This window comes from Zalophus californianus, chromosome 1 (genome assembly GCF_009762305.2).
Source record: "Zalophus californianus isolate mZalCal1 chromosome 1, mZalCal1.pri.v2, whole genome shotgun sequence".
Classification (NCBI taxonomy): Eukaryota; Metazoa; Chordata; class Mammalia; order Carnivora; family Otariidae; genus Zalophus; species Zalophus californianus.
Window position 1 is genome coordinate 5,134,026 of NC_045595.1, and position 22,436 is coordinate 5,156,461.

At 39.9% G+C, this 22,436-nt stretch overlaps 1 protein-coding gene across 1 annotated transcript in view; it reads left to right on the forward strand.

The window, feature by feature from the left end:
* Nucleotides 1-22,436, forward strand: part of LOC113916120 (adhesion G protein-coupled receptor E4-like) — a 98,777-nt gene that overhangs the window by 4,172 nt on the left and 72,169 nt on the right. Inside the window, exon 3 of the mRNA XM_027582015.2 lies at nt 12,580-12,717. Within this exon, the coding sequence (XP_027437816.2) occupies nt 12,580-12,717 (138 nt within the window). The remainder of the gene's footprint in view (nt 1-12,579; nt 12,718-22,436) is intronic.

A 22,436-nucleotide genomic window follows, 5' to 3' on the forward strand; every position in this document is an offset into this window, starting at 1 on the left:
AGTTTTCATGTTTCAATGGCTTTTAAAGAAAATCATTTTATGGTCAGGTTGTCAACATATAGTACATCATGAGGTTTTTTTTTAATTTTTTATTGTTATGTTAATCACCATACATCATTAGTTTTTAATGTAGTGTTCCATGATTCATTGATTGTGCATAACACCCAGTACTCCACGCAGAACGTGCCCTCTTTAATACCCATCACCAGGCTAACCCATCCCCCCAACCCCCTCCCCTCTAGAAACCTCAGTTTGTTTTTCAGAGTCCATCATCTCTCGTGGTTCGTCTTCCCCTCCAACTTACTCCCCTTCATTCTTCCGCTCCTGCTTTCTTCTTCTTTTTTTTTCTTAACATATATTGCATTATTTGTTTCAGAAGTACTGATCTCTGATTCAACAGTCTTGCACAATTCAAAGCGCTCACCATAGCACATACCCTCCCCAATGTCTGTCACCCAGCCACCCCATCCCTCCCAACCCCACCACTCCAGCAACACTCAGTTTGTTTCCCGAGGATAAAAATTCCTCATATCAGCGAGGTCATATGATATATGTCTTTCTCTGATTGGCTTATTTCACCCAGCATAACACCCTCCAGTTCCATCCATGTCGTTGCGAAAGGCAAGATCTCATTCCTTTTGATGGCTGCATAATATTCCATTGTGTATATATACCACTTCTTCTTTATCCATTCATCTGTCGATGGACATCTAGGCTCTTTCCACAGTCTGGCTATTGTGGACATTGCTGCTATAAACATTGGGGTGCAAGTATCCCTTCGGATCCCTACATTTGTATCCTTGGGGTAAATACCCAGTAGTGCAATTACTGGATCATATGGTAGCTCTATTTTCAACTGTTTGAGGAACCTCCATACTGTTTTCCAGAGTGGCTGCACCAGCTTGCATTCCCACCAACAGTGTAGGAGGGTTCACCTTTCTCCACATCCCCGCCAACATCTCTCCTTTCCTGACTTGTTAACTTTAGCCATTCTGACTGGTGTGAGGTGGTATCTCATTGAGGTTTTGATTTGGATTTCCCTGATGCCGAGCGATGTTGAGCACTTTTTCATGTGTCTGTTGGCCATTTGGATGTCTTCTTTGGAAAAATGTCTGTTCATGTCTTCTGCCCATTTCTTGATTGGATTATTTGTTCTTTGGGTGTTGAGTTTCATAAGTTCTTTATAGATTTTGCATACTAGCCCTTTATCTGATATGTCATTTGCAAATATCTTCTCTCATTCTGTTGGTTGTCTTTTGGTTTTGTGGACTGTTTCTTTTACTATGCAAAAGCTATTTATCTTGATGAAATCCCAAAGGTTCATTTTTGCCCTTGCTTCCCTTGCCTTTGGCGATGTTTCTAGGAAGAAGTTGCTGCGGCTGAGGTCAAAGAGGTTGCTACCTGTGTTCTCCTTTACGATTTTGATGGACTCCTGTCTCACGTTTAGGTCTTTCACCCATTTGGAGTCTATTTTTTGTGTGGTGTAAGGAATTGGTCCAGTTTCATTCACCTGCATGTGGCTGTCCAATTTTCCCAACACCATTTGTTGAAGAGACTGTCTTTATTCCATTGGACATTCTTGCCTGCTTTGTCAAAGATGAGTTGACCATAGAGTTGAGGGTCCATTTCTGGGCTCTCGATTCTGTTCCATTGATCTATGTGTCTGTTTTTGTGCCAGTACCATACTGTCTTGATGATGACAGCTTTGTAATAGAGCTGGAAGTCCGGAATTGTGATGCCACCAGCTTTGCTTTTCTTTTTCAAGATTCCTCTGGCTATTCGGGGTCTCTTCTGGTTCCATACAAATTTTAGGATTATTTGTTCCATTTCTTTGAAAAAACTGGATGGTATTTTGATGGGGATTGCATTGAATGTGTAGATTGCTCTAGGTAGCATTGACATCTTCACAATGTTTGTTCTTCCAATCCATGAGCATGGAACGTTTTTCCATTTCTTTGTGTCTTCTTCAATTTCTTTCACGAGTATTTTAGAGATTTCTGAGTACAGATCCTTTGCCTCTTTGGTTAAATTTATTCCTAGGTATCTTATGGTTTTGGGTGCAGTTGTAAATGGGATCGACTCCTTGATTTGTCTCTCTTCTCTCTTGTTGTTGGTGTATAGGAATGCCACTGATTTCTGTGCATTGATTTTATATCCCGCGACTTTACTGAATTCCTGTATGAGTTCTAGCAGTTTTGGGGTGGAGTCTTTTGGGTTTTCCACATACAGTATCATATCATCTGCAAAGAGTGAGAATTTGACTTCTTCTTTGCCGATTTGGATGCCTTTGATTTCTTTTTGTTGTCTGATTGCTGTGGCTAGGACTTCTAATACTATGTTGAATAGCAGTGGTGATAGTGGACATCCCTGCCGCGTTCCTGACCTTAGGGGAAAAGCTATCAGCTTTTCCTCATTGAGAATGATATTCGCTGTAGGTTTTTCATAGATGGCTTTTATGATATTGAGGTATGTACCCTCTATCCCTATACTCTGAAGAGTTTTGATCAAGAAAGGATGCTGTACTTTGTCAAATGCTTTTTCTGCATCTATTGAGAGGATCATATGATTCTTGTTCTTTCTTTTGTTAATGTATTGTATCACGTTGATTGATTGGCGGATGTTGAACCAACCTTGCAGCCCAGGGATAAATCCCACTTGGTCGTGGTGAATAATCCTTTTAATGTACTGTTGGATCCTATTGGCTAGTATTTTGGTGAGACTTTTTGCATCCATGTTCATCAAGGATATTGGTCTGTAATTCTCCTTTTTGATGGGGTCTTTGTCTGGTTTTGGGATCAAGGTAATGCTGGCCTCATAAAATGAGTTTGGAAGTTTTCCTTCCATTTCTATTTTTTGGAACAGTTTCAGGAGAATAGGTATTAATTCTTCTTTAAATGTCTGACAGAATTCCCCTGGGAAGCCATCTGGCCCTGGGCTTTTGTTTGTTGGGAGATTTTGGATGACTGTTTCAATTTCCTTAGTGGTTATAGGTCTGTTCAGGTTTTCTATTTCTTCCTGGGTCAGTTTTGGTATTTGATACATCTCTAGGAATGCACCCATTTCTTCCAGGTTATCTAATTTGCTGGCATAGAGTTGCTCATAATATGTTCTTATAATTGTTTGTATTTCTTTGGTGTTGGTTGTGATCTCTCCTCTTGCATTCATGATTTTGTTGATTTGGGTCATTTCTCTTTCCTTTTGGATAAGTCTGGCCAGGGGTTTATCAATCTTGTTAATTCTTTCAAAGAACCAGCTCCTAGTTTCGTTGATCTGTTCTACTGTTCTTTTGGTTTCTATTTCATTGATTTCTGCTCTGATCTTTATTATTTCTCTTCTTCTGCTGGGTTTAGGCTTTATTTGCTGTTCTTTCTCCAGCTCCTTTGGGTGTAGGGTTAGGTTGTGTATTTGAGACCTTTCTTGTTTCTTGAGAAAGGCTTGTATTGCTATATACTTTCCTCTCAGGACTGCCTTTGCTGTATCCCAAAGATTTTGAACAGTTGTGTTTTCATTTTCATTGGTTTCTATGAATTTTTTTAATTCTTCTTTAATTTCCTGGTTGACCCATTCATTATTTAGTAGGAAGCTCTTTAGCCTCCATGTATTTGAGTTCTTTCCGACTTTCCTCTTGTGATTGAGTTCTTTTTTCAAAGCATTGTGGTCTGAAAATATGCAAGGAATAATCCCAAACTTTTGGTATCGTTTGAGACCTGATTTGTGACCTAAGATGTGATCAATTCCGGAGAATGTTCCATGGGCACTAGAGAAGAATGTGTATTCTGTTGCTTTGGGATGGAATGTTCTGAATATGTCTGTGAAGTCCATTTGGTCCAGTGTGTCATTTAAAGTCTATTTCCTTGTTGATCTTTTGCTTAGATGATCTGTCCATTTCAGTCAGGGGGGTGTTAAAGTCCCCCACTATTGTTGTATTCCTGTCAATGTGTTTCTTTGCTTTTGTTATTAATTGCCTTATAAAAGTGGCTGCTCCCATGTTCGGGGCATAGATATTTACAATTGTTAGATCTTCTTGTTGGATAGACCCTTTAAATAGGATATAGTGTCCTTCTTCATCTCTTATTGCAGTCTTTGTTTTAAAATCTAATTTGTATGATATAAGGATTGCCACCCCAGCTTTCTTTTGGTGTCCATTGGCATGGTAAATGGTTTTCCACCCCCTCACTTTCAATCTGGGGGTGTCTTGGGGTCTAAAATGAGTCTCTTGCAGACAGCATATCGATGGGTCTTGTTTTTTAATCCAATCTGATAGCCTGTGTCTTTTGATTGGGGCATTGAGCCCATTTACATTCAGGGTAACTATTGAAAGATATGAATTTAGTGCCATTTTACTGCCTGTAAGGTGACTGTGACTGTATATTATCTGTGTTCCTTTCTGATCTATGCTGCTTTTAGGCTCTCTCTTTGCTTAGAGGACCCCTTTCAATATTTCTTTTAGGGCTGGTTTTGTGTTTACACATTCCTTTAGTTCTTGTTTGTCCTGGAAGCTCTTTACCTCTCCTTCTATTTTCAATGATAACCTTGCTGGATATAGTATTCTTGGCTGCATATTTTTCTCGTTTAGTGCTCTGAAGATATCTTGCCAGTCCTTTCTGGCCTGCCAGGTCTCTGTGGATAGGTCTGTTGCCAATCTAATATTTCTACCATTGTAGGTTACATATCTCTTCTCCCGAGCTGCTTTCAGGATTTTCTCTTTGTCTGTGAGACTCGTAAGTTTTACTATTAGATGTCGGGGTGTTGACCTATTTTTATTGATTTGAAGAGGGGTTCTCTGTGCCTCCTGGATTTTGGTGCCTGTTTCCTTCCTCACATTAGGGAAGTTCTCTGCTCTTATTTGCTCCAATATTCCTTCTGCCCCCCTCTCTCTCTTTCTTCTTCTTTGGGATCCCAATTATTCTAATGTTGTTTCATCTTATCGTATCGCTCATCTCTCGAGTTCTGCCCTCGTGATCCTGTAGTTGTTTATCTCTCTTTTTCTCAGCCTCTTTATTTTCCATCATTTGGTCTTCTATATCTCTGATTCTCTCTTCTGCCTCATTTAGCCTAGCAGTTAGTGCCCCAATTTTTTATTGCACTTCATTAATATCCTTTTTGATTTCGACTTGGTTAGATGTTAGTTCTTTTATTTCTCCAGAAAGGGTTTCTCTAATAACTTCCATGCTTTTTTCAAGCCCAGCTAGTATCTTTAAAGTCATGATTCTGAACTCTAGGTCCGACATCGTACTAATGTCAGTATTGAGTAGGTCTCTGGCAGACGGTACTATCTCTTGTTCTTTTTGCTGAGGTGATTTTTTTTTGTCTTGTCATTTTGTCCAGAGGAGAACAGATAAATGAGAGAACAAAAGGCTAACAGGTTAACAACGTCCCCAGCAAATATACTCTATACAAATCAGAAAAGACTTGAAACCAGGGGAAAAGAAACGGAAAGAAAGAAAAAAGAAAGAGAAAAAAAAGAAAAATATAAAGATAAAAACAAAGAAAAACAGAACAAAACAAAAAAAAAACAGAATATGATCAAATATGATCAGGCTAGTGCATAGATCACTGCCACACATTAGATTTTGGGTGTATTTTGGTGTGTTAGAAATAAGTGCCTCCTAAAATTTTAAAGGAAGAAAGACTTATATATGTACAAAATAAGGGTTGATACAAGGAAGGGATGGAAGATAACTGTAAAGATGAAACTTATAAAAGGTTTTATAAACGGAATTGATAAGAAGTTGTTTGAAAGAAGAAAGAAGAAGATTTAAAAAAAAGAAAAAAGAAAAAAATGGGAGAGACTGTGATCAGGCAGGAGACTAGAACAAAGCCATACACTAGTGATTAGGGTATATTTTGATCTGTTAGAAGAAACTGTATATCAAAATTGTAAAGAGAGAAGAACTTATATATGTATGCCAAAAATAAGGGTAACTACTATGAAGGGATAAAATATGACTCTAAAAATGAAAAATAAAAAATGTTTTTTTAAAATAGGGATTGATAAGATGTTGGTTGAAAAAGGGAAAAAGAAAAGTTCAAAAAGAAAACAGTTAAAAAAATTAACTTTGAAAAACTAATGAATCATGGTAAAAAAGCCATGAATTCTATGTGCAGTATTCCCCTAGCGCTGGAGTTCTCCTGTTCTCCTTGATTGGTAAACTTGGTCTTGGCTTGCTGGCAGTTCGTGCTGATCTTCTAGGGGAGGGGCTTGTTGCCGTGTTTCCCAAATGTCTTTGCTGGAGGCGGAATTGCCCTGCCCTTGTCGGTCAGGGCTAAGCAAGCTACTTGGGTAGCTTTTCAGAAGATTTTGTTCCCTGCAAGCTCTCGGCACAGTTTTGGAGGACCAGGGTGAAAATGGTGGCCTCCCACTCTCTGCCCGGAGGAGCTGAGAACTCAGGGCCCTGCTCCTCAGTGCGCCCCCAGAGAAAAGCAGTCAATCACTCCCGTCTCCCTGGTCTCCGGCCGCACTCCGTGCTCACCCGGCCTGTGACCGAGCATTTCTATCTCTGGCACCTGACCGTGTGGAGTCTCGAAACCCAGCAGATCCCTGCGGTGTACTCCCGCGCCGCTCCTCCTGGGGGAGGGAGGGGAGTCTCCCCAGCTCTGCTGCTTGTTGGGTCCCTGCTGGAGGCGTAGTGGCCCGACTGGGCCGGGGATCACAGTTTATGGCAACCCCGAGCTGAGAGCCCGCGCCTCGGCTCCGTCTCTGCAGCTGGCTTCCCCGCTCCGATACCTGGGAGCTCTGCTGCACTCAGGCACCCCCAGTCTTTCTGTGACCCCGAGGGTCCTGAGTCCACACTGTACCATGAGGTTTCCACCTCCCACTTAGCCACTGGAGTGACGTCCCTCAGCGGAACCAACTTCTAAAAGTTCCGATTTTGTGCTCTGTGGCTCTATCACTTGCCGGTAGTGACCGACGGAGGCCCCCTCCCCGCCGTCTATCCTCCCGAATATTGCCTCGGATTCACTTCTCCACACGTCCTACCTGCTAGTAAGTGGTCGCTTCTCTGTTCAGAGAGTTGTTACTCCTCTCTTCTTCGATCTCCTGTTGAGTTCGTAGGTGTTCAGAATGGTCTGATCCCTATTCAGGTGAATTCCTGAGACCAGACAAAATCCAGGTCTCCTACTCCTCCGCCATCTTGCTCTGGCCCCACATCATGAGTTTTTGATGTAGTGTTCAATGATTCATTAGTTGCATATAACACTCAGTGCTCATCACAACACATGCCCTCCCTAATTTCCATCACCAGTTACTCCCCCTCCTTTCCGTAACCCTCAGTTTGTTTCCCAGAGTCCAGAGTCTCTCATGGTGTGTCTCCCTCTCTGATTTCTTCCCAGTTTTCCTCCCTTCCTTTATGATCCTCTGTGCTATTCCTTATATTCCACATATGAGTGAAACCTATGATAATTGCTTTCTCTGCTTGACTTATTTCACTTAGAATAATCCTCTCCAGTGTCACCCATGTTGATGCAAATGATAGGTATTCATCCTGTCTGATGGCTGAGTAATATTCCATAGTATATATGGACCATATCTTCTTTATCCATTCATCTGTTGAAGGGCATCTTGGTTCCTTCCACAGTTTGGCTATTGTGGACATTGCTGCTATGAACATTGGGGTGCATGTGCCCCTTCTTTTCCCTACATCTGTATCTTTAGGTAAATATCTAGTAGTGCAATTGCTGGGTCATAGGGTAGCTGTATTTTTAACTTCTTGAGGAACCTCCATACTGTTTTCCAGAGTAGCTACATAAGCTTGCATTCCCACCAACAGTATAAGAGGGTTCCCCTTTCTCCACATCCTTGCCAATATTTGTCATTCCCTGAATCATTAATTTTATTCATTCTAACTGGTGTGCAGTGGTATCTTATTGTGGTTTTGACTTGTATTTCCCTGATGGCTAGTGATGTGGAGCATTTTTTCATGTGTCTGTTAGCCATTTGTGGAAAACCCAAAAGACTCCACCCCCAAATTACTAGAACTCATACAGCAATTCAGCAATGTAGCAGGATACAAAATCATGCACAGAAATCAGTTGCATTTATATACACTAACAATGTGACTGAAGAAAGAGAAATTAAGGAATCAATTCCATTTTCAATAGCACCAAAACCCATAAGATACCTAGGAATAAACCTAACCAAAGAGGTAAAGGATCTATACTCTAGAAGCTACAGAACACTTATAAAAGAAATTGAGGAAGACACAAAGAGATGGAAAAACAGTTCATGCTCATGGATTGGAAGAATAAACATTGTTAAAATGTCTATGCTGCCCACAGCAACCTACACATTCCATGCAATCCTTATCAAAAATATCATCAACATTTTTCACAGAGCTGGAATAAACAATCCTAAAATTTGCATGGAACCAGAAAAGACCCTGGGACAAAGACAAAGGGGAATGTTGAAAAAGAAAACCAAAGATGGGGGCATCACGATGCCTGACTTCAAGCTCTATTACAAAGCTGAGGTCATCAGATAGCATGGTATTGGCATAAAAACAGACACATAGATCGATGGAACAGAATAGAGACCCCAGAAATGGACCCTCAACTCTATGGTCAACTAATCTTCAACAACGCAGGAAAGAATGTCCAATGGAAAAAAGGCAGTCTCTTCGATAAATAGTGCTGGGAAAATTGAATAACCACATGCAGAAGAATGAAACTGGACAATTCACTTACACTATATATCAAAGATAAACTCAAAGTGGATGACATGCCTAAATGTGAGACAGGAATCCATCAAAATCCTAGAGGAGAACAGAGGCAGTAACCTCTTTGACATCAGCCACAGCAACTTCTTTCAGGACACATCTCTAAAGGCAAGGGAAACAAAAACATAAATGAACTTTTGGGACTTCATCAAGATAAAAAGCTTCTGCACAGCAAAGGAAACAGTCAATAAAACTAAGAGGCAACACACGGAATGGGAGAAGATATTTGCAAATAACATTTCAGATAAAAGGCTGATATCCAAGATCTATAAAGAACTTCTCAAACTCATCACCTAAAAAACAAATAATACAGTCAAGAAATGGACAGAAAATATGCCTGACACTTTCAAAAGGTCCATCATGTCTCTTTCTCAGTAACTTTTCATTTTATATGTTAGTTTCAAACTAACAGAAAATATGGAAGAATACTTTCAGATCTTCCCTCCCTCTCCTAATTCACAATTTGTTAGCAGTTTGCTTTATCATATAAGTATTATAATATATATTACATATAATAAACATTATATATTATATATAAACACATATAGGCATTCATTCATTTATTGTTGTTTATTTTGCCACCCACTGGGTACTTTCAACTTTATTTTATTTTTTTTATTATGTTCAGTTAGCCACTGTATAGTACATCATTAGTTTTTGATGTAGTGTTCAATGATTCATAGTTGCATATAACACCCTGTGCTCCATCCCAACATGTGCCCTCCTTAATACCCATTACCCAGCTACCGCATCCCCCCACTTTCCTCCCCTCTGAAACCCTCAGATTGTTTCCCAGTGTCCATAGTCTCTCATGATTTGTCTCCCTTTCTGATTTCTCCCCCTTCAGTTTTCCCTCCCTTCCCTATGGTCCTCTGTGCTATTCCTTATGTTCCACATATGAGTGAAACCATATGATAATTGACTTTCTCTGCTTGACTTATTTCACTTAGCATAATCCCCTCTAGTTCCATCCATGTTGATGCAAATGATAGGTATTCATCCTGTCTGATGGCTGAGTAATATTCCATAGTATATATGGACCACATCTTCTTTATCCATTCATCTGTTGAAGGGCATCCTGGTTCTTTCCACAGTTTGGCTGTTATGGATATTGCTGTTATGAACATTGGAGTGCATGTGCCCCTTCTTTTCACTACATCTGCATCTTTGGGGTAAATACCTAGTAGTGCAATCTCTGGGTTGTAGGGTAGCTGTATTTTTAACTTCTTGAGGAACCTCCATACTGTTTTCCAAAGTGGCTGTACCAGCTTGCATTCCCACTAACAGTGTAAGACGGTTCCCCTTTCTCCACATCCTCGCCAACATTTGTTGTTTCTTGCCTTGTTAATTTTTGCTATGAGGTAGTATCTCACTGTGGTTTTGATTTGTATTTCCCTGATGTCTAGTGATGTTAAACATTTTTTCATGTGTCTATTAGCCATTTGTATGTCTTCTTTGGAGAAATGTCTGTTCATGTCTTCTGCCAATTATTTGACTGGATTCTTTGTTTTTTGGGTGTTAAGTTTGAGAAGTTCTTTATAGATCTTGGATACCAGCCCTTTATCTGTAATGTCATTTGCAAACATCTTCTCCCATTCCATGGGTTGCCTCTTAGTTTTGTTGACTGTTTCCTTTGCTGTGCAGAAGCTTTTTATCTTGATGAAGTCCCAAAAGTTCATTTTTGCTTTTGTTTCCCTTGCCTTTGGAGGTATGTCTTGAAAGAAGTTGCATATACAATACATACACATAGGACATACATACATTTGTATACTGCATGTATGATATATAGTATAATAATTTCATACATGCATTGTGTATATGTATATATATATATAATATACAAACACATAATATTTTTTTCTAAACTACTTGAGAAGAAGCTGCAGACATCATAATCCTGCACTCCTTAATACTTCAGTATGCATTTTCTAAGAACAAGAACATGCTCTCAAATAATCAGACCAATTAACAAAACTGATGTAACTGACCCATTAGTTATGGGGCAGGTACTTAGCCTAATTTTTGGTCACATTGTTCTATTCTCATTTTAAAGATGAGGACAAGGAAGCTTGGAGACTTTTCAGAAATCAACTGAGGTCCCAGCTAAGTAAGTGGTACAGCAGTAAGGGTACTTCATTCCCCCACAGTGCAAAGGGTAGTGGGAAGGGACAAGCAATTACAGTGTATTAAGACTGCAATGTCATCACTTTAGTTTGAGCTGCAAACACTTATTGGTAGGGGCCAAAACAGGAAGAATGTGGAATTCAGACAGGATAATGTCTCCTAATAAAAAATGGCATGATGGTTTTTGTCAGTCGACTTTTTATTTTGGACATTTAAATCTATAGAAATATTGTAACAATGGTAAAAATGATCACTCTATACTCTTCATCTAGATTCATCAACTGCTAACATACTGCTACATTTCCTTCTGGTTTCCAAACTACCTACCTAAACACACAAATATCTATTAGCAAAAATAATTATATGTAGCTATCAGTGAAAACTGATAAAAGGAAACCTCACTAACATAGGGTCTGGAGGTTCAGCAAGTGGAGCTCTCCTGCCCTAGCACTTGTGGTCAATTACAAACCCAACAGGAAGAGATGGACCTTGCAAGCCAATACTACTTAACTCAGCCAGCTGGAGGAAGAAAGTCTCCTCTGTCCTTCTTCCCTCCCTCATACCCCCAACAGACTAAACAATGCGAGATAGTCACAGCCCAGCCAATGAGAGATAGCCACAGCTGAGCCAATGAGAGACAGTCACAGCTCAGCCAATGGGAGACAGTCACAGCTCAGCCAATGAGAAGCCACTATACTTCAAACTCCCAGTTTACTCCAATGGACTTTTTGTGTAGAATAGCCCCGCCCAACTTCCTCTTTCCTCTCTAAAACGGCAGTCTCCTCCTTTGTTTAGTGGACAGAGGACTTGCCTCTGCTTTATGCACTAGCTTGTGTGTCCCCGGTTGCAATGCTCTTCCATTCCAAATAAACCCATTTTTGCCAGGAAAATAACTCGCACTTTTAAGATTAACCTATCTACATACAATATAGATATATCTTCAACTTAGCTATGTGTCACATTGAGATTATATAACGGTCATAAATATTCATATACATATCTATATATATATTTTTTCCTAATCCATTGGAAAATAAATTTTGGATATCATGCCCCTAAATCCCTTAGCATTTATCTACTAAGAACATGGACATGCTCTTACATAACACAAGGTCAATTTAGGAGATTTGTCATTGATACAATTCTATTATTTAATTTAAGCCCATTGTCAAAAAATTTTCAATTTTTCCAGTAATGCATTTTTTTTCAAATTTAGGATTTATTCTTCAATCACGTAGGCATTATATTTGGTTATTATGTTTCTTTAATCTCCTTTAGTCTAGAACAGTTACTTTCAGCCCTTCTTTTTCTTTCATGACATTGACATTTTTGTCGAGATAAAGCAGTTAGATTAGAGCATGTGCCTCAATTGAGTTTGTCTGAGAATTCCCCATAATTAGGTCTGGTTATGCATGTGGGGCAGGGAAAGGTCACATGTGGTATTCTATCTTTCTTTGTGCATGAACTTGGAGGTAGGAGATGGCAGGGATGGTAAGTTGTTTGTCTAACATATCAAGAACAGAATTCCACTGATTTAGCCAGCTTATTAACTAACTCCAAGAAACTTTTTAAAGTGCATCTAGGAAAAGTCCTAGAAGAAAGAATTTTTTTTAACTCACTAGCAAGTGAGTAAAGTCATTTGTTGACATTTTAAGAGACAGGACTTCGAGTAGGATTAGATTGATTAAATATTGAATAAAAAACAGAACCCACAGAGCTGCCTTCTTCTCTCTCCCTACAGATCCATGTGCAGCCCATCCCTGCCATGCTTCTGCTTCCTGTGTCTTCAAGAAACAAAAATACTACTGTCATTGCTTAGAAGGGTATGTCTCAACCACAGGAGAAAAAACTTTCACAGACCGGAACGTCAAATGCACAGGTGATTCTGGGCTTGTAGAAAGAGTGGCATTACTGAAAGAATATGCATATCTTGGAAGAGAAGCTGGCCATAGGCTTCTCAGAGGGGAAGAACTTCCATGTCGTGCCTGAATATCATGTCTCTTTTCTCTATAGCATCATTCATGTGAGAGATGGGTAAGAATTTGAGGTCCAGGAGAAATTGACTTTGTGTTCCATCTCAACTCTAATTAAGTAGCTGTACAACTTTTGGGGAAATTGCTTTAATCCTCAGTCTCAAGTGTATGACCTATAAAATAGGAGTAATCATCATACCTTTTGCAGATCAGGGAACTCAGGTCAGAGGAGTATGTGTTTGTTTAAAGGCGTCAATCCCAAAATTAATGAAATATCTAGTTTCTAAAGTAAGTCCCCCTATGCATCCAGTGTCATGATGGGCACTTTACTTATTTAAACCACATACCAACTCCCCATGACATGGATGTCTCTTTTAAGTTGGAAGTTAGCAAACTTTTTCTGTAGAGGGTAAATATTTCAGGCTTTGCAGGCCATATGGGCTCTGTTGCAGCTATTCAACCCTGTCTTTATAATGTAACTGCTGCTATAGACATAAATGAATGGATGTGGCTGTGTACCAATAAAACTTTATTTACAAAAGCAGGCAGTGGGTCACTCCGGGGCCACATTTTGCAATCATGGCCTAAGTAATGAGAATACTTCCTATCCCCCCAAATTCCCTAATACTTTTTTTATATCATTGCAAATTTTTATTTTTTTCTTTTTTAAAAATTTTTATTTTATTATGTTATGTTAGACACCGTACATCATTAATTTTTGATGTAGTGATACACGATTCATTGTTTTCGTATAACACCCAGTGCTCCATGCAATACGTGTCCTCCTTAATGCCCATCATCGGGCTGACCTATCCCCCACCCACCCCCCCCTCTAAAACCCTCAGTTTGTTTCTCAGAGTCCATAGCCTCTCATGGTTCATCTCTCCCTCCAATTCCATCCCCCCTTCATTTTTCCCTTCCTTCTCCTAATGTCCTCCATGCTATTCCTTATGTTCCACAAATAAGTGAAACCTCATGATAATTGACTTTCTCTGCTTGACTTATTTCACTTAGCATAATCTCCTCCAGTCTCATCCATGTTGATGCAAAAGTTGGGTATTCATCCTTTCTGATGGCTGAGTAGTATTCCATCGTATATATGGACCACATCTTCTTTATCTATTCATCTGTTGAAGGGCAACTCGGCTCTTTCCACAGTTTGGTTATTGCGGACATTGCTGCTAGGAACATTGGGGTGCATATGGCCCTTCTTTTCACTACATCTGTATCTTTGGGGTAAATACCCAGGAGTGCAACTGCTGGGTCATAGGGTAGCTCTATTTTTAATTTTTTGAGGCACCCCCACACTGTTTTCCAAAGTGGCTGTACCAACGTGCATTCCCACCAACAGTGTAAGAGGGTTCCACTTTCTCCACAACCTTTCCAACATTTGTTGTTTCTTGCCTTGTCAATTTTTGCCATTCTAACTGGTGTAAGTGGTATCTCAATGTGGTTTTGATTTGAATTTCCCTGATGGCTAATGATGATGAACATTTTTTCATGTGTCTCTTAGCTAACAGACAAATTCCCTAATGCTTACAGTAGGAAATAGTCATATTTATTTGAAAAGGAAAATGATTTGTTTTGCTGAGTTTATCTCAATATATTTTTAGTGGAATATTTTCTAACAGAAATCTGACAGTAGCCACTTACGTGAGCCACACAAGTAATTTTAAATTTTCTAGTAGCTACATTTAAAAAGTAAAAACAGGAAATTAATTTTAATAACATACTTTAACTCAGAATATCCAAAGTATTATAATTTCAAGCTGTAATCAATATAAAAAGCACTAATGAGACCATTTATGTATTTTGTTCATATTTTCTTTGAAATCCAGAATGTGTTTTTTTATTGTTATGTTAATCACCATACATTACATCATTACTTCTTGATGTAGTGTTCCACGATTCATTGTTTGTGCATAACACCCAGTGCTCCACGCAGAATGTGCCCTCTTTAATACTCGTCACCAGGCTAACCCATCCCCCCACCCTCCTCCCCTCTAGAACCCTCAGTTTGTTTTTCAGAGTCCATCGTTTCTCATGGTTCGTCTCCCCCTCCAATTTCCCCCCATTCATTCTTCCCCTCCTGCTATCTTCTTTTTTTTTTCTTAACATATATTTCATTATTTGTTTCAGAAGTACAGATCTGTGATTCAACAGTCTTGCACAATTCACAGGGCTCACCATAGCACATACCCTCCCCAATGTCTATCACCCAGCCACCCCATTCCTCCCACCTCCACCAACCAGCAACACTCAGTTTGTTTCCTGAGATTAAGAATTCCTCATATCAGTGAGGTCATATGATACATGTCTTTCTCTGATTGACTTCTTTCACTAGCATAACACCCTCCAGTTCCATCCATGTCGTTGCAAATGGCAAGATCTCATTCCTTTTGATGGCTGCATAATATTCCATTGTGTATATATACCACTTCTTCTTTATCCATTCATCTGTCGATGGACATCTTGGCTCTTTCCACAGTTTGGCTATTGTGGACATTGCCGCTATAAACATTGGGGTGCACGTACCCCTTCGAATCCCTACATTTGTATCTTTGGGGTAAATACCCAGTAGTGCAATTGCTGGATTGTATGGTAGCTCTATTTTCAACTGTTTGAGGAACCTCCATACTGTTTTCCAGAGTGGCTGCACCAGCTTGCATTCCCACCAACAGTGTAGGAGGGTTCCCCTTTCTCCGCATCCCCGCCAACATCTGTAATTTCCTGACTTGTTAATTTTAGCCATTCTGACTGGTGTGAGGTGGTATCTCATTGAGGTTTTGATTTGGATTTCCCTGATGCCGAGCGATGTTGAGCACTTTTTCATGTGTCTGTTGGCCATTTGGATGTCTTCTTTGGAAAAATGTCTGTTCATGTCTTCTGCCCATTTCTTGATTGGATTATTTGTTCTTTGGGTGTTGAGTTTCATAAGTTCTTTATAGATTTTGGATACTAGCCCTTTATCTGATATATCATTGCAAATATTTTCTCCAATTCAGTCGGTTGTCTTTTGGTTTTGTGGACTGTTTCTTTTACTGTGCAAAAGCTTTTTATCTTGATGAAATCCCAAAGGTTCATTTTTGCCCTTGCTTCCCTTGCCTTTGGCGATGTTTCTAGGAAGAAGTTGCTGTGGCTGAGGTCGAAGAGGTTCCTACCTGTGTTCTCCTTTAGGATTTGGATGGACTCCTGTCTCACATTTAGGTCTTTCAACTATTTGGAGTGTATTTTTGTGTGTGGTGTAAGGAAATGGTCCAGTTTCATTCTTCTGCATGTGGCTGTCCAATTTTCCCAACACCATTTGTTGAAGAGACTGTCTTTATTCCATTGGACATTCTTGCCTGCTTTGTCAAAGATGAGTTGACCATAGAGTTGAGGGTCCATTTCTGGGCTCTCGATTCTGTTCCATTGATCTATGTGTCTGTTTTTGTGCCAGTACCATACTGTCTTGATGATGACAGCTTTGCAATAGAGCTGGAAGTCCGGAATTGTGATGCCGCCAGCTTTGCTTTTCTTTTTCAAGATTCCTCTGGCTATTCGGGGTCTCTTCTGGTTCCATACAAATTTTAGGATTATTTGTTCCATTTCTTTGAAAAAAGTGGATGGTATTCTGATGGGGATTGCATTGAATGTGTAGATTGCTCTAGGTAGCATTGACATCTTCACAATGTTGGTTCTTCCAATCCATGAACATGGAACGTTTTTCCATTTCTTTGTGTCTTCTTCAATTTCTTTCACGAGTATTTTATAGTTTTCTGAGTACAGATCCTTTGCCTCTTTGGTTAAATTTATTCCTATGTATCTTATGGTTTTGGGTGCAATTGTAAATGGAATCAACTCCTTGATTTGTCTCTCTTCTGTCTTGTTGTTGGTGTATAGGAATGCCACTGATTTCTGTGCATTGATTTTATATCCCGCGACTTTACTGAATTCTTGTATGAGTTCTAGCAGTTTTGGGGTGGAGTCTTTTGGGTTTTCCACATACAGTATCATATCATCTGCAAAGAGTGAGAGTTTGACTTCCTCTTTGACGATTTGGATGCCTTTGATTTCTTTTTGTTGTCTGATTGCTGTGGCTAGGACTTCTAATACTATGTTGAATAGCAGTGGTGATAGTGGACATCCCTGCCGCGTTCCTGACCTTAGGGGAAAAGCTCTCAGCTTTTCCCCACTGAGAATGATAGTCGCTGTAGGTTATTCATAGATGGCTTTTATTATATTGAGGTATGTACCCTCTATCCCTATACTCTGAAGAGTTTTGATCAAGAAAGGATGCTGTACTTTGTCAAATGCTTTTTCTGCATCTATTGAGAGGATCATATGATTCTTGTTCTTTCTTTTGTTAATGTATTGTATCACGTTGTTTGATTGGCGGTTGTTGAACCAACCTTGCAGCCCAGGGATAAATCCCACTTGGTCGTGGTGAATAATCCTTTTAACGTACTGTTGGATCCTATTGGCTAGTATTTTGGTGAGACTTTTTGCATCCATGTTCATCAAGGATATTGGTCTGTAATTCTCCTTTTTGATGGGGTCTTTTTCTGGTTTTGGGATCAAGGTAATGCTGGCCTCATAAAGTGAGTTTGGAAGTTTTCCTTCCATTTCTATTTTTTGGAACAGTTTCAGGAGAATAGGTATTAATTCTTCTTTAAATGTCTGACAGAATTCCCCTGGGAAGCCATCTGGGCCTGGGCTTTTGTTTCTTGGGAGATTTTCGATGACTGCTTCTATTTCTTTAGTGGCTATAGGTCTGTTCAGGTTTTCTATTTCTTCCTGGTTCAATTTTGGTAGTTGATACATCGCTAGGAATGCACCCATTTCTTCCAGGTTATCTAATTTGCTAGCATAGAGTTGCTCATAATATGTTCTTATAATTGTTTGTATTTCTTTGGTGTTGGTTGTGATCTCTCCTCTTGCATTCATGATTTTGTGGATTTGGGTCATTTCTCTTTTCTTTTGGATCAGTCTGGCCAGGGGTTTATCAATCTTGTTAATTCTTTCAAAGAACCAGCTCCTAGTTTCGTTGATCTGTTCTACTGTTCTTTTGGTTTCTAGTTCATTGATTTCTGCTCTGATCTTTATTATTTCTCTTCTCCTACTGGGTTAGGCTTTATTTGCTGTTCTTTCTCTAGCTCCTTTAGGTGTAGGGTTAGGTTGTGTATTTGAGACCTTTCTTGTTTCTTGAGAAAGGCTTGTATTGCTATATACTTTCCTCTCAGGACTGCCTTTGCTGTATCCCAAAGATTTTGAACAGTTGTGTTTTCATTTTCATTGGTTTCCATGAATTTTTTAAATTCTTCTTTAATTTCCTGGTTGACCCATTCATTCTTCAGTAGGATGCTCTTTAGCCTCCATGTATTTGAGTTCTTTCCGACTTTCCTCTTGTGATTGAGTTCTAGTTTCAAAGCATTGTGCTCTGAAAATATGCAAGGAATAACCCCAATCTTTTGGTACCGGTTGAGACCTGATTTGTGACCTAGGATGTGATCAATTCTGGAGAATGTCCCATGGGCACTAGAGAAGAATGTGTATTCCGTTGTTTTGCGTTTGAATGTTCTGAATATGTCTGTGAAGTCCATTTGGTCCAGTGTGTCATTTAGAGTCTTTATTTCCTTGTTGATCTTTTGCTTAGATGATCTGTCCATTTCAATCAGGAGGGTGTTAAAGTCCCCCGCTATTACTGTATTGTTGTCCATGTGTTTCTTTGCTTTGTTATTAATTGCCTTACATAATTGGCTGCTCCCATGTTAGAGGCATAGATATTTACAATTGTTAGATCTTCTTGTTTGATAGACCCTTTAAGTAGGATATAGTGTCCTTCCTCATCTCTTATTACAGTCTTTGTTTTAAAATCTAATTTGTCTGATATAAGGATTGCCACCCCAGCTTTCTTTTGGTGTCCATTAGCATGGTAAATGGTTTACCACCCCCTCACTTTCAATGTGGGGGTGTATTTGGGTCTAAAATGAGTCTCTTGTAGACAGCATATGATGGGTCTTGTTTTTTAATCCAATCCGATAGCCTGTGTCTTTTGATTGGGGCATTTAGCCCTTTTACGTTCAGGGTAACTATTGAAATGTATGAATTTAGTGCCATTGTATTGCCTGTAAGGTGACTGTTACTATATATTGTCTGTGTTCCTTTCTGATCTGTGCTGCTTTTAGGCTCTCTCTTTGCTTAGAGGACCCCTTTCAATATTTCTTGGAGGGCTGGTTTCGTGTTTACAAATTCCTTTAGTTTTTGTTTGTCCTGGAAGCTTTTTATCTCTCCTTCTATTTTCAATGACAGCCTAGCCGGATATAGTCTTCTTGGCTGCATATTTTTCTCGTTTAGTGCTCTGAAGATATCTTGCCAGTCCTTTCTGGCCTGCCAGGTCCCTATGGATAGGTCTGTTGCCAATCTAATATTTCTACCATTGCAGGTTACATATCTCTTCTCCCGAGCTCCTTTCAGAATTTTCTCTTTGTCTCTGAGACTCGTAAGTTTTACTATTAGATGTCGGGGTGTTGACCTATTTTTATTGATTTTGAGAAGGGTTCTCTGTGCCTCCTGGATTTTGATGCCTGGTTCCTTCCCCACATTAGGGAAGTTCTCTGCTATTATTTGCTCCAATATACCTTCTGCCCCTCTCTCCCTTTCTTCTTCTTCTGGGATCCCAATTATTCTAATGTTCTTTCATCTCTTCTTATCGCTTATCTCTCAAATTCTGCCCTCATGATCCTGTAGTTGTTTCTCTGTCTTTTTCTCAGCCTCTTTATTTTCCATCATTTGGTCTTCTATATCGTTGATTCTCTCTTCTGCCTCATTTATCCTAGTAGTTAGTTCCCCCTTTTTGATTGCACCTCCTTAATATCCTTTTTGATTTCGACTTGGTTAGATTTTAGTTCTTTTATTTCTCCAGAAAGGGTTTCTCTAATAACTTCTACACTTTTTTCAAGCCCAGCTAGTATCTTTTAAGTCATGATTCTGAACTCTAGGTCCAACATCGTACTAATGTCCATATTGAGTAAGTCCCTGGCTGATGGTACTATCTCTTATTCTTTTTGCTGAGGTGATTTTTTTTCATCTTGTCATTTTGTCCAGAGGAGAATAGATGAATGAGAGAACAAAATGCTAACAGGTTAACAACGTCCCCAGCAAATATACTCTATACAAATCAGAAAAGACCTGAAACCAGGGGAAAAGAAACGGAAAGAAAGAAAAAAGAAAGAGAAAAAAAAAAAGAAAAACAAAAAGATCAAAACAAAAACAGAACAATACAAAAAAAAAACCGAATATGATCAAATATGATCAAGCTAGTGCATAGATCAGGGCCACACACTAGATTTCGGGCGTATTTTCGTCTGTTAGAAAAAAGTGCCTCCTAAAATTTTAAAGGACGAAAGGCTGATATATGTACAAAATAAGGGTTGATACAGTGAAGGGATGGAAGATGACTGTAAAGATGAAAATTATAAAAGATTTTATAAAAGGAATTGATATGATAAGAAGTTGTTTGAAAAAAGAAAGAAGATTTTTTAAAAAGGGGGTGGAGAGAATGTGATGAGGCAGGAGACTAGAACAAAGCCATACACTAGTGATTTAGGGTATATTTTGATCTGTTAGAAGAAACTGTATCTCAAAATTTTAAAGAGAGAACAACTTATATATATATGCCAAAAATAAGGGTAACTACTATGAAGGGATAAAATATGACTCTAAAAATGAAAAATAAAAAATGTTTTTTTTAAAAAGGGATTGATAAGATGTTGGTTGAAAAAGGGAAAAAGAAAAATTTAAAAAAAGTGAAAAAAATTAACTTTGAAAAACTAATGAATCATGGTAAAAAAGCCATGAATTCTATGTGCAGTATTCCCCTAGCGCTGGAGTTCTCCCGTTCTCCTTGATCGGTAAACTTGGTCTTGGCTTGCTGGCTGTTCGTGCTGATCTTCTGGGGGAGGGGCCTGTTGCCGTGGTTCCCAAATGTCTTTGCCGGAGGCGGAATTGCCCTGCCCTTCTCGGTCAGGGCTAAGCAAGCTGCTCGGGTTTGCTCTCAGGAGTTTTTGTTCCCTGCAAGCTTTGGTACAGCTTTGGAGGACCAGGGTGAAAATAGTGGCCTCCCAATCTCCACTCGGAGGAGCTGAGAACTCGGGGCCCCGCTCCTCAGTGCGCCCCCAGAGAAAAGCAGTCACTCCCGTCTCCCTGGTCTCTGGCCGCACTCCGCGCTCACCCAGCCTGTGACCGAGCGTTTCTATCTCTGACACTCGACCCCGTGTGGAGTCTCCAAACCCAGCAGATCCCTGCGGTGCGCTCCCGCGCCGCTCCTTGCAGGGGAGGAAGGGGAATCTCCCCGCCTCTGCTGCTTGTTGGGTCCCTGCTGGAGGCACAGTGGCCCGACTGGGCCACGGATCACAGTTTATGGCAACCCGGAGCTGAGAGCCCGCACCTCGGCTCCATCTCTGCAGCCGGCTTCCCCGCTCCAATACCTGGGATCTCTGCTGCACTCAGGCACCCGATCTTTCTGTGACCCCGAGGATCCTGAGACCACACTGTCCCGCGAGGGTTCCACCCCCCGCTTAGCCACTGGAGCGACGTCCCTCAGCGGAGCCGGCTTCTAAAAGTTCCGATTTTGTGCTCCGCGGCTCTATCACTTGCCAGAAGCGGCCGACGGAGGCCCCCTCCCCCACCATCTATCCTCCCGAATATCGCCTCGGATTCACTTATCCGCATGTCCTTCCTTCCAGTAAGTGGTCGCTTCTCTGTTCAGAGAGTTGTTGCTACTCTCTTCTTCAGTCTCCTGTTGAGTTCGTAGGTGTTCAGAATGGTTTGATCCCTATTCAGCTGAATTCCTGAGACCAGACGAAATCCAGGTCTCCTACTCCTCCGCCATCTTGCCGAAATCCAGGTCTCCTACTCCTCCGCCATCTTGCCGAAATCCAGAATGTATTTTATGCTTACAGTACATTTCAGTTCAGACTAACCTTAACCTCAGGTGGCTGGTGGTTCCTGCTTTGGACAATGGACTTGGACCTCTCAGTTGTTGTGACATTTTAAAAAACTCCAGCTCTTTCCATTTGGGAATCCAGAATGAGATGGAAGGAGAACTTTTGATTTACAATAATTTTCTCTCAAAAATTCATAGATATCTCTTCCTTATTTTTAATATATAGCATTCTCAGTTTGATTCTTGTTTTCTTTATAATAACTGTTTTTTCCCCTCTTTCTGGTAGTTTGTCCGATTTCCTCTTTTTCCTTGGAGCTAGGATATCTCATTATATTTTTACCATTTTTATATATTTTTTCTTATTTAGATACATATGTATGTATCTAATATCTATATAGAGATTTTATTCTCTTCTCCCTTACAAAATCTACCCTTGGGAATATCTTTATTCAGTATTGCTGCTTGGCATGTCCTAGCTTCTGTTGATCTAAAAATTGTTCCTTTTCAATGCAGGGAAATAGTTGATTGGATTGCATTACTCCTGGTCATCCTGACGAAATTCCTTTTGGATGGGTACTGGCCATCCTGGATATCTCCTTCCCCCTTACCTTTCCCTCTAAATCCTGGAAGAGTTCCTCAACTTACTTACCCTGACTAATAATTTGGCGTTTTGTATGTCCATCCTTTTATTGAACATTG